General features: G+C 36.0%; 2 protein-coding genes across 2 annotated transcripts in view; one reads left to right on the forward strand and one right to left on the reverse strand.

Annotated features, from left to right (window-relative positions):
- The window catches only part of ANKFN1 (ankyrin repeat and fibronectin type III domain containing 1), a 225,121-nt gene extending 224,439 nt beyond the window's left edge, over window positions 1–682 (forward strand). The window contains exon 22 of the mRNA XM_083805342.1: window positions 586–682. The gene's annotated coding sequence lies outside the window, so the exon portion shown is untranslated. The remainder of the gene's footprint in view (window positions 1–585) is intronic.
- Window positions 683–3,038: 2,356 nt separating this feature from the next.
- LOC310884116 (uncharacterized protein C17orf67) lies at window positions 3,039–10,500 on the reverse strand. The gene is made up of 4 exons (XM_083805462.1): window positions 9,859–10,500; window positions 9,066–9,166; window positions 5,991–6,130; window positions 3,039–4,436 (listed from the first exon to the last, which is right to left on the reverse strand). The coding sequence occupies exons 1-3, from the start codon at window positions 9,911–9,913 to the stop codon at window positions 6,014–6,016; spliced, it is 273 nt and encodes a 90-aa protein (XP_083661588.1). The 5' UTR covers window positions 9,914–10,500; the 3' UTR covers window positions 3,039–4,436; window positions 5,991–6,013.
- Window positions 10,501–10,554: the final 54 nt, after the last annotated feature.

Consider the following 10,554-nt stretch of genomic DNA (forward strand, 5'->3'; position numbering starts at 1 on the left):
GCTAGAATAAGGGTAGTTATATCAGCTCAAAGTTCATTGAACCTTTTCTCTTTTTACTGTTTTTCATTTTAGTACACATATTTACCCCCAGTCCTGAAAAAGGATTAAAATGCCAGGAAGGAGACAGATCACTCAGCATTTCTAATCACATACCAGAAATCTCAAGATGCATAGTTCTCACAAGATTTTCTACTCATTGTAGACCTTAAAAGGCTCAGATAACCTTCTGAAGTCCACTCTGATCTCTGTAGTCATTAAAAAATAAGTTGTTGGGTTGTTTTTTGGTTTGTTTTTTTTTTTTTTTTTTTCTGAGAATCTAAGCGAGATTCCTACTGCAGTGGTCACATTCAATCAATCCAGTTTCCCTCCACAGTTTCAGAGGTTATTTTTATATTCATTCATCAAGACAGAGAAAAAGAAGCCTTCATTCAAAACCAGATTCTAACATTCAAAACAAAGCTCTAACTACTGGGAAAAAAGAAAAAAAGCCCAAATTACTGCAGGGAAACATTTCCATACACATTATTTCATTTCAAATTGTCATGTGCATTTGCTTTGTCTCATTCTTTCATGTTCACTTTTCAGAAATACTCCAGAGAAGTAGCACTGCCATCGTAGGTAGAAGAGTATACTCACCTGTTTGGCCTCCATGAGAATTGGGGAAGTACTGTATCATCTAAACTACGAAAAGGTAATTTTAATTTTGCATTTTTCATTACCTTCACCACTGTGAAAGTGGACTTCAAATAAACTAAGTTATTGACTTGATTTCAGCGACCGTTCTGGAAATACCAGTCTTAGTAATTAAGTACTTCTAGGGCATGTTCTTCTGCACGGTAAGGTAGTCTTCTAGAAATAACCAGTTAGTTGAACTGTCAAATTGCTTAGTGGCAATATTATAGCTACTTCATATAATACTTATCAGGCTTTGATTAAGTCTTTTAGTCTTGGCCTTGCTGAAGTTGATGCTTTTAAAATCACAGCCTTTGTCTCTTTTTGCTGGGTTGTTGCATATTTAAATTAAAGTTGTTATTATTTATCTACCTTTTTAAAGAGGGGTACTACATTTCAAGCCCTGGGCATAGACTGGTTTTCCAGTGCTGGTTTGTACAGAACCTAACACATAGTCCCCTAAGCTACTAAAGATAATAAAGGTAGTAAGATAATGTCGTGCCACAAAGGGTGATGCTTTCGCTATATAGTTTGTCTGCAGCTTACAGTTTGGGGTTACTGAAAATAGATCAAAAGAGAGTCATTGTGAGAGTGAAGAACAACTGCAGACACACAACATCCATTCCTAGTATCTGTATTTTAATGACAGACAGTAGAAAGTCACAAGCCTCTACAATGTGCGCTGTAAAAACTTCCAAATGTTTCTTTCTATGACATAATGGGGTGCTCCCATATAACAAGGCAGACACTATGGTAACATCCATTTTCACTACAATCTTGGATCCAAAGGGGAAAAAAATTGAGCATTTGCTAAAGGTCTTTTTTTTTTTCCTGTGACTTTTAATCTCAATCATCTGAGCTGAACGTTTTAGAAAAGGAGTAAAAAATCAAGAGGGGAGAAGGAGGGATGCAGAATATTTCGAGTCAAATGGCCGTTGAGGGCTGTGGTGCAGTTTTGTGCAGAAACAGTGGCATCTAGTGGACAGTTTTTCACACGAAAAGAGACAATGTTATCAGGCACTGAATATAAAGCAAGTCAGGCAGTGATGAAAGCTAACGCTATCTTTATCTTTTTCATAGGTGAAAGATTTTCCTAAGTCTGTTGTAACATTTTTCTGTAAAAGCATTTGGAAATCAACTATTCTGCCAATTTTCCCATCCTCAGCATACAACTTGCAGAACACTTGTTCTTCTTTTTTTTTTTTTCATTATATTAAACCCTCTCATGGCATTCAGATGTAAATTCTAATGACTTAGTGTTATACAGATTATCAAAAATCTTCACCCAGCAGAAAAGCTAATGGCTTGCATGCATGTGAAGAAGTCTATCATTTTCCCCGTGATTTCAGACATGAATAAATGCAAACTTTCAGCTAGTCCTTGAATACACTTATTTAGCTCATCTTTAGATGATTTCAAGTGCAGCATGGCCTTGAGGGAAAGACCTGGATAAAGGAAGAGAATAAAAACACAATGGAGCAGCCACACTGAAGGACTTTGGAAAAAGTTTAATTATATAATTTCTGTAGATAAAACTAAGTATAATGTTTATGCAGTGTTAACCTTTTATGCTAATTGATGTATGAGTTATTGTACTGTCAAAAAATGTCTAATGCAGTCGTAATCTTGCCGTCTGTCTCTTTAGACTGCGCTATTTGCCAGTGCTGAGCAAGCTTCCAAAGATCAGCTGTGCTGTAACACCTTTCTTCTTCTTTGGCTGTCTCTCATGTAGGTTGAAGGAGTGTTTCTCTGTTAACTTGTAGGGCCTAAATTAGTTGGTATGAATGGAGAACTTGGCTTCTTAAATCCGGCAGAATAGTTGGATGTCTTAAAATTAAATATCTTAAGTTCTTCATCCGCTTATTCTCTCTGTTTCAAACTTTCTTATATAGTGTCCTTTCTTATATAGCTGTTCTTGTTTTGACGGACCAAGAGTTACTTCAATGATCTGTTCCACCACAGAACAGAAGTGCAGCTACCTGTAAGAGAGCGTTTACTTCTGTAAAGTGTAAATGCTAGAATTTTAGAAACACTTGTAATGGTTTTGATTTGAATCTGAGTGCAAATGTGAGTTGGCTCTTTAGCCTATTGGCCAGATGAATCAGCCTGAGGCAAATGTGAGGTAAATAATACAAACAACGTACCTTTTTTTTTTTCCCTTACAAAGTGGGAGAGAGCACAGAACAGGGAGGGGTCTGTAAGCACATCATCTGTGTTCCTAGTTTTCTCCTTGTAAGTTAGACATAATATTACTTAGCCTTTCTGTGGAGATTCCTTTGAGATCGCTCAATCCTAACGTGGAAAAGCAATCTTAAAAGCAGTAAGCAATCTCAATTCCACATTTGCATTAGGATTAGCTCAGTGTTACTGAGGTAGACCTAGCAGCTACAATTTAACCTTACTAATTATCTAACCTGTGACTGAATATAACTAGGTGGGTGTTCTGTTATTTCAGACAAGTACTTAAATAGACTTTCACTGGGTGAAATTTGGCATAATTGGGATCGGCATGATTTTTTTCTCTAAGCAAGAGAAAACAGAGCCAGGATTTCCCCTAATGATGTTAACTTCTATGGAGATATGCAAATTGAGATCTATGTGGCATAGAGTATTATAAATGAAGCATACAATAGCCCTGATTATACTTTTTTACACTCCCAGATTTAATCTATGATTCCATCTTGACATTAGGGGAAAGTAAGCCTTTGATGCTTTGAGATTTAAATTATTTCCTTGGAGTCATCCAAGAGGGCTGTCTTACTGGAAGGACAGTTGTTCTATTTCAGCCTACCAAATGCTCTGTTGATGCAGTAATTATCATATGTATCTTCAATGGATTGGTTTTTATTTTGTTACCTGTCATCAGGCTCTTAGTGTGACTGCAGTGAAGAACTCTGAAAGTTACTTTGTTCTGTCCATAACTAATTCTATTGCCATTACAAATCATGACTGTCAGGTAAAAGCCATCAAGACATTTCTTATGTTGTTTGCAGGTATCATATGTTCACTATTTAACTGTACAAGAAATTCTATACCAAGGCATAAGTTTTGAAGGCACACAGGAAGAAAAGGGATGGCTGAATACATGTGGCTGACCTGGCAGAATTATAAAAGAGTGGGAAAAGTTGTGCAGAAAAACTATAAAATGATTATACTACACCTTCTTCCTTCTCACCTACTGATCCTATAAAGTCCTCACTTTGAAATACTTGCAATACAAATAGAAATCACTTTGCAATACCGAGCCTCAATTCCAGTGATCTTCTTCAGCATATCGTATGGGAGCGTAGCATAACGAAATCATCTGAAAATGTATTTGAATCAAGCATTTATTATGAAGTAATACATGAAATACTCATCAGGCAATGAAACATAGATCCGTGTTGCATAAATGTTGTGTCTTCATACAATTTTGGTTTTTAACCTACAAAGCTAAAATCAATGTTTCCTCCAAAGTCCAGAAAGGTGGCCTTCAGTTTACTTGAGGACTAATTGGTGATTTTTCCTTGCCCATTCCTCAGAACTTGGAGGAAACCCTTGATTTATTTATCTATGCATGCAATACTTGTTTTCCCTACTGGTAGAATATGTGTGTTGGTCTATAATATATCTAGCCATTTATGTTTGGAACTTTTGCTATATCAGTAGGATTATACTGTATTGCAAAGAGGTTCAGCTCTACAATGAGCACATAGCCAATGCAGGAATAACCTTGTCCTTAACACAATCATAATACGTATCCTCTTCAGTGACCATGAAGAGATCTGCAAAAAAAAAAAAAAGGCAAATATAATTAAAACACAGATAGAGATTAGCCCTACTAATAACATACAAAGGGCATCAAATCTTTTAAGCATTTTTCTAACAATTCTTCACCTCACTGTCAGCAGGGTAGAAGTGAGCCAGCTTTCAATTGTCTCAGCTGGAAGATTTTTTGAAAACTGCCAACTTACCTCCTAGGGCTAAGGTCTGGGAATTTTGTGGTTTTGTTTTTAAATAAGTGTCAGACCTTTGGCTTACTGTGGATTAGCGTTACTCCGTTGAAGCCTGCCCCAACATCCAAGTTTTTAAAGGTCTTTAGATACATACAGGTACAGATGCATACCTAGTAGAATTTTAAGCAGATGAACTTTCTATCTTTCAACTCAGATCAGCCCTGACAGATACCATCTCTGTATTTTAATGCTTAAGTGCTTTTTAAAGTATAGCCCTAAATCTGCAATTTTTATGTTAAGAAATTAACTGTGAGTAATATAGCATCACTTTATGGTGATAATTCTAAGTGACAAATTTCATGTCTGTTTAGAGAACGTTAGGGGGAAGGCTTATCCTGCTACAAAAATACACAAATATGGTTATATCTTCTTTTTTGGCAACCAAAACAGCCATTGGGAATTGGAAGAGTTTAGGATTAATACGTACATTTTACAAGCTTATACCTGTCTTACCACCACCCCCACCCCCACCCCAGATTCACAGTTTCTGAATGGAGTGATAAGTTTGTATAACTGTGTGCAAAATACACAAGGAAAAATAGGATGACCATAGCACAAACCTAATGTGCATGACATTCTATTGGCATGTGGTATATTGTTACCAATTGGCTTATGAGTAGTGTCTGCTTTCTGGCTGCGCTTTGGAGTATATTTTCCCATTTAACTTTATGATGCATATGATGAACAGAGGCAGTAAAGCAAATTATGCTGTCTATTACACTGATGTTGAAAATGATAAACAGAACTAGTAACCCATACAAGCACCATGAAAATGTTCTGTGTTAATGCTTACCAGCATGTGTACTAAGCAGTGAATTCCATTTAAAAAATCAGCAGTTAGCAGATTATTGCAGATGAGATACTGAAGAACAAGCTCAACTCTTAGCAGATCAGACTGTATCTCAGATATCTCAAGGATGAAGACTATGAGTTTCATCCTGCCACAGTCTTACTGGAAGCTAAGTGAACAAGTACAAGACTTAAATAGTTGAAAAATAGTTGGAAAAAAAGCATAAGCAGACAGAAAAGAAACTGGAACAATGTCAAGCAATGTTAATAAGAATGTTGTGTAGTCACCAACTTATATCCATATAGCAGATAAATGCACAACCAAATGTTTTATTAATATGAACAGAACTACACGGGCACAGCTGATGCTTAAGGCTGTTATGTTTCCTGCCACTGTTCTGTTCTATCGCCAGACACCTTTCAGTGCAAGGTGCTTCCTCCAGCCATTGTTTATTCTCTCCTCTTCCAGTTTGTGGTTCTGCCTTTATTCTAAAAAAAAAAAAAAGTATGCACTGTATATATATATTTATATACCAATTGCAGGGTAGCCAAAACTGTTAGATTGGATGGACTAAATCCCTGTTGCAGTGTGGGAAGCAATGTGGATTCAACCAGTGTTCAAGGAATTGTTCTTCTGATCTCTGCTCCAAGCGCTGGATGTAAAGCATATGCTCCTATTTAAAGACAAGAAAATGTAATTTAATTATGCAATCACTCAGGTCTGATGTCAGGCTAATGAACCAGGATAATTTTACAGTATTCACAAGAGTAATGAATTTACTCCTGAAAATGAGCAAACATAATGAGATGGGGTTGCGAATCAGTTTGTCCCAATGTAGCAATACTTAATGATTGACATAATCCGCCATATTAGTAAACATGTTGAGCACGAATTTTGCAATAATATTCATAAATTAAGAATTCCACACACACATTTCTTATTGGCATATCTACACAGAAACCTCTGGGGGTACAGAAGGAGTCTCACAGACAGGTCTGTTGCATCCTCTTTTGAAAATTGATTCCTGCTGATTAAAAAGCATTAAACCTTTATAGGATCATGTGGCAGTGCTCTGAGGGGGTCCAGTAAGCACTATCCATCAGTGCTGATTAGTCTTTGTGTGATAGATAAATAATGTGAATTTCCCATAGTAACATATAGGTTTTATGGTGTAAGCAATGAGTTCTCAAATTAAGTGAGCCATGTGCCAAAAACTTGACCTCCATTGGGAAGAAAATGTGCTTTTAAAAAAGTTACAGTTTCAGTGCATGTGGGCTTATAACCTTTGTGTATATGAGATATATTTTTTTCAAAATGTACCCCATTGCTTAGCACACTGAGCATTGTAGCAATGGAAGCTGTAGTGTAAACCTTTTGCAGTGGCCAAGTATTCCTTCTGTCATCCAGTTATCTGCTCTTTGAGCTGCTCAGAGGGTTGGTGCACGGGAGGGCAGCAGGAAGCATTGGTGTCCTGCCTTATACTGTGCTCTGTGTTCCTCACAGTGCAAAGGAACTTGGCTCAAATCCCTTAGTGAAGCTGCTTTATGAACTTGAAGAGAACAGGACTATATGACCGTGAAGATGCTACTTGATAAAAGTAGGGCCTCAGTCAAAGGAAGATTAAAATATGCTAATATTATAAATGACATTTTTAAATAATAAGAGATGGCAGATCTTGTTGTCTGTAAGTGAACAGGCATTTTTAGTGAAACAGCACTGTGGAAGTCAAACTGTTCCACAAAGAATTGCAAATTAAATTCCCTAGCTCAGCATGATCTGGCCTAGTACAAACAGTTTTTGCTTAAAATAGCTGAACAGAGGCAGGTTCATCCCAGCACTAACTTCATTCCGCTACAAGGAATCCATGCAAAATCAGTTTTTCTCTTTGAGACTGTGGTAGAATTGTGCACAGGGATACAGAGGCCATGACTCTTCATTCACAGTGGTAAATCTCTATGTTCAACGTGGCAGGGGGGATGGATTTTTAATTGAAAGATATTTCCTTTTCTACTGAAAATCTTGACACTTAGTGAGAAAAACAAATACTCCATGTTTTGGTTTTCTTACAGAAAGAGAGTGTTGCTATATAGAAAAAAAAAATCAATTGGAATTTCTCATCAAAAAAGAGCTCAACAAAGTGTTTGCCAGTCCAGTCATGGTACCATGGAAAGTGGCCAGGATATAGCAACAGAGGTCAGTAATCAAATGCTTCTCTAGCCCTAATTCCCTCTACTCTCCACATGTACATATGTAACTGCCTGTAATACAGAATGTAACTTGATCCAACTTCACTGTTTTAGTTATTTTATATTGAAGATATTTACTATATAATGTACTATGTAATCGTGGTGGTATACTAAGCATAAGCATGGATGGGATGCATTCCCACTAATTTGAGAAAACTACAAGGCGTACTTAGAACAGCATGGAAACCAACCCAATCTTGAATGTTGTAGGGTGTTGTAAAGCCCATGCCTACTTGTTTCTTGGCTCTGTTGTACAGTCCTATTTGTACAAGATTGTTAACAAGCATAGTGTACTATTCTTGTGACAGCTTTGATTTGTTTTGGACATCACAGTTGACAAAGAAGTGTGTACATCAGAAGTGGTGTATGGCCAGCCACTAACTATAGGAAAGAGAAAACCACTTGCTGTCTCTGCAAGCCTGGCACACAGTGACCTCAGTCTTGGGAGGTATACAGTGCTCTTCATGCCCTATGGGTATACAGTGCTCTTCATGCCCTATGGAGTTCAGAAGTGTTCATTCAGCACCTTGCTAAACTGAGCTCCTTGTATTCATCATACATGCACAATCTATTGTGTGCTTTCTGGCTTCTGTGGTTTTTGCCTCTTCAGAACCGTGTAATTCTTGCACAGTTTATTTACTTTGGAAAGAAATAGGCACTAATTTTAAAATACCTTAAGTGGCTCTTGAGAAGTGCAGAATTATATGTTACATCTTGTCAAAGCAAGTAAAACAGAAGCCTTCTAAATTCTTTTATTTCTTTCTTTTGTTGTAAAATGGTTTAGAAATGAATAAATGTAAATATTACTTGCAAAAATAATGCTGTTGCATTAAGCTAGCAGCTAAAAATGCCTACAATGTCATAACAAACTATCCAATATGTAGCATTCATATAAAAGTGAATGAAAGTAAGTGATTTTAACAGCTAGTTTAAAACTACCTCAATCTCCACACTGACCGCTGACACCTGCATCTCCTTTCTGCCTTGAGTGCAGAATGTACTGTAAGTGGAAGACATTTCCTGTTATTTAGTTTTTCAGGAACAACCTGATGAACTCCACATTTCTAGAAATGAAAAGCCACTTTCTTCTCAATAATTTAATCGGCATTTTTGAACCGTGATAAATAATTTCCACATTCTGCAAGCATACGCTTCCTGAGCAATGTTCAGCATTTTCAGAATGCTACGTGACAGTAATTGAAAGAATGCAAAGGAGATTTTTAATATTTTGCAGAGCTCAGCTGCTTTAAAAGATGATATTCATAACTTACTGCTTAAAATTATATCTATAGAAATCTAATATTAAGCACATTTTTCTTTCCTTTTTTTTTGTTAATGTAATTTAAAAATATCATAAATCACCCTCATTGGCTCATCAGGGAAACCAGCTTTTCTTCGTCTGTCTTCACGACGAGTTCTCAGAATCTGTTTGGCTTCTTTTTCAGTCAAAATTGGTGAAGTCTCTAAAGATGGAAAAGCAGAAATTAGTTATGAAATTACGATAAAGTTAATGTTTTACCTGTCAGTTGTAAAACCAAATGTCTCCAAACCTTATTTTTATCTATATACAAAGTGTTCTTTCATTACAGCCCCTTCCCAGGGGATATTGCATTCCAGGCGATATGAGTGGAATTTTAAACCATTTTTTTTAACTTGGGCTTTCTATAGTCTGGTTCTATCAGTATGAAACAAACCGTACATATTAATGTTACTGTCTAAAATGAGAAAATATAATAGCCCCATCTAACCAATAACATCAGTAACTCTTCCAATTCTTTGTTCTTTTCTGCATTGCTTTACTTTCTGGAATTATTTTTCTAATGAGTTAGAATTTGTTGCAAAGGAGAGATTGAATTGAACGTTTAACTTTCAGGACCTTGGTAAAATAATATTAAAATTGTAAGCTCATAAAATAAAGCATTTTGGTTTTAGAATAAATGACTGCAGTGTTCTAATGCAGAGAGTAAAATATCTAATACAGTAGCACAACCGTTAAAAAACAAATCATGTAAAGCCTGCAATATAAAAGTAGTTAAATATTAAAAATGAAATATGAGGACACTAAAATAAAAATTACTAATATTATGCTAATATGCTCTGCTGCTATACTCTGTAATTACATACATATACAGTTTTATTTTATATAAACTCCTACCTGTAAAAGTGGTCATGAGGACCAGAAAGAAGATAAACACAAGTAACTTCTTCATTTTGATTCTGCTTTCTCTCAGTCTGTTCCAAAATGAATAACACTGACTGAGGCGTTAGCCTATTTGAAGTAGCTACGTCAGTCACAGATGTTTGTTTATGCTTTAACTAATTTGACTTATAGTATGATTTTGAAGACATCTGGCCTGAAGTTTTGAATATGGCTATTATCTGTTCAAACATTCTCAGCATAACTCTGTTCCTGAGGGAAAGAAAATAGAAGACTATTTTTCCACTTCAGGTTTCTGAGTTATGCTGGATATTTTAAATTTGTGAAAATAGGACCCATTACCTTTCATTTAGCATAGCAAGCTGTGGTTTCAGGTGCCTAAGAAAAACAATTGTTTTTTAAAAGATACAATTGCCTATTACTGAATGTTAATCTTAGAAGGGGCCTTTTGTTAAAAATTCCTCTCTCTAACTTTACTCCAGCACAGAAGTATGTATTAACTTGGTTTAACTCTAGCAAAGCCAAACTACCACTGTGGAAATACAGAGATTTTCATCAAATTAATAGAATCACAGAAATGAAAACTCACATAATTCTTCTTTTCAGGACAAGTTAGTGGAAAACAGGATTATAAATGACCTCACTATTTAATACAGTGTGAAGTATGAATGTGAGTTTAACAAATGTGTTTCT

Source organism: Anser anser, assembly GCF_964211835.1.
Source record: "Anser anser genome assembly, chromosome: 19".
NCBI lineage: Eukaryota > Metazoa > Chordata > Aves > Anseriformes > Anatidae > Anser > Anser anser.

What these genes read in the sequence shown, in the direction of transcription:
- LOC310884116 (XM_083805462.1), bottom strand. Translation starts at nt 9,913, where the DNA reads ATGAAGAAGTTACTTGTGTTTATCTTCTTTCTGGTCCTCATGACCACT. An exon ending in CCTCATGACCACTTTTACAG is followed by an intron (nt 9,167 to 9,858) that starts GTAGGAGTTTAT and finishes TTCCATCTTTAG; the next exon opens with AGACTTCACCAATTTTGACT. An exon ending in TCCCTGATGAGCCAATGAGG is followed by an intron (nt 6,131 to 9,065) that starts GTGATTTATGAT and finishes GTCTTTAAATAG; the next exon opens with GAGCATATGCTTTACATCCA.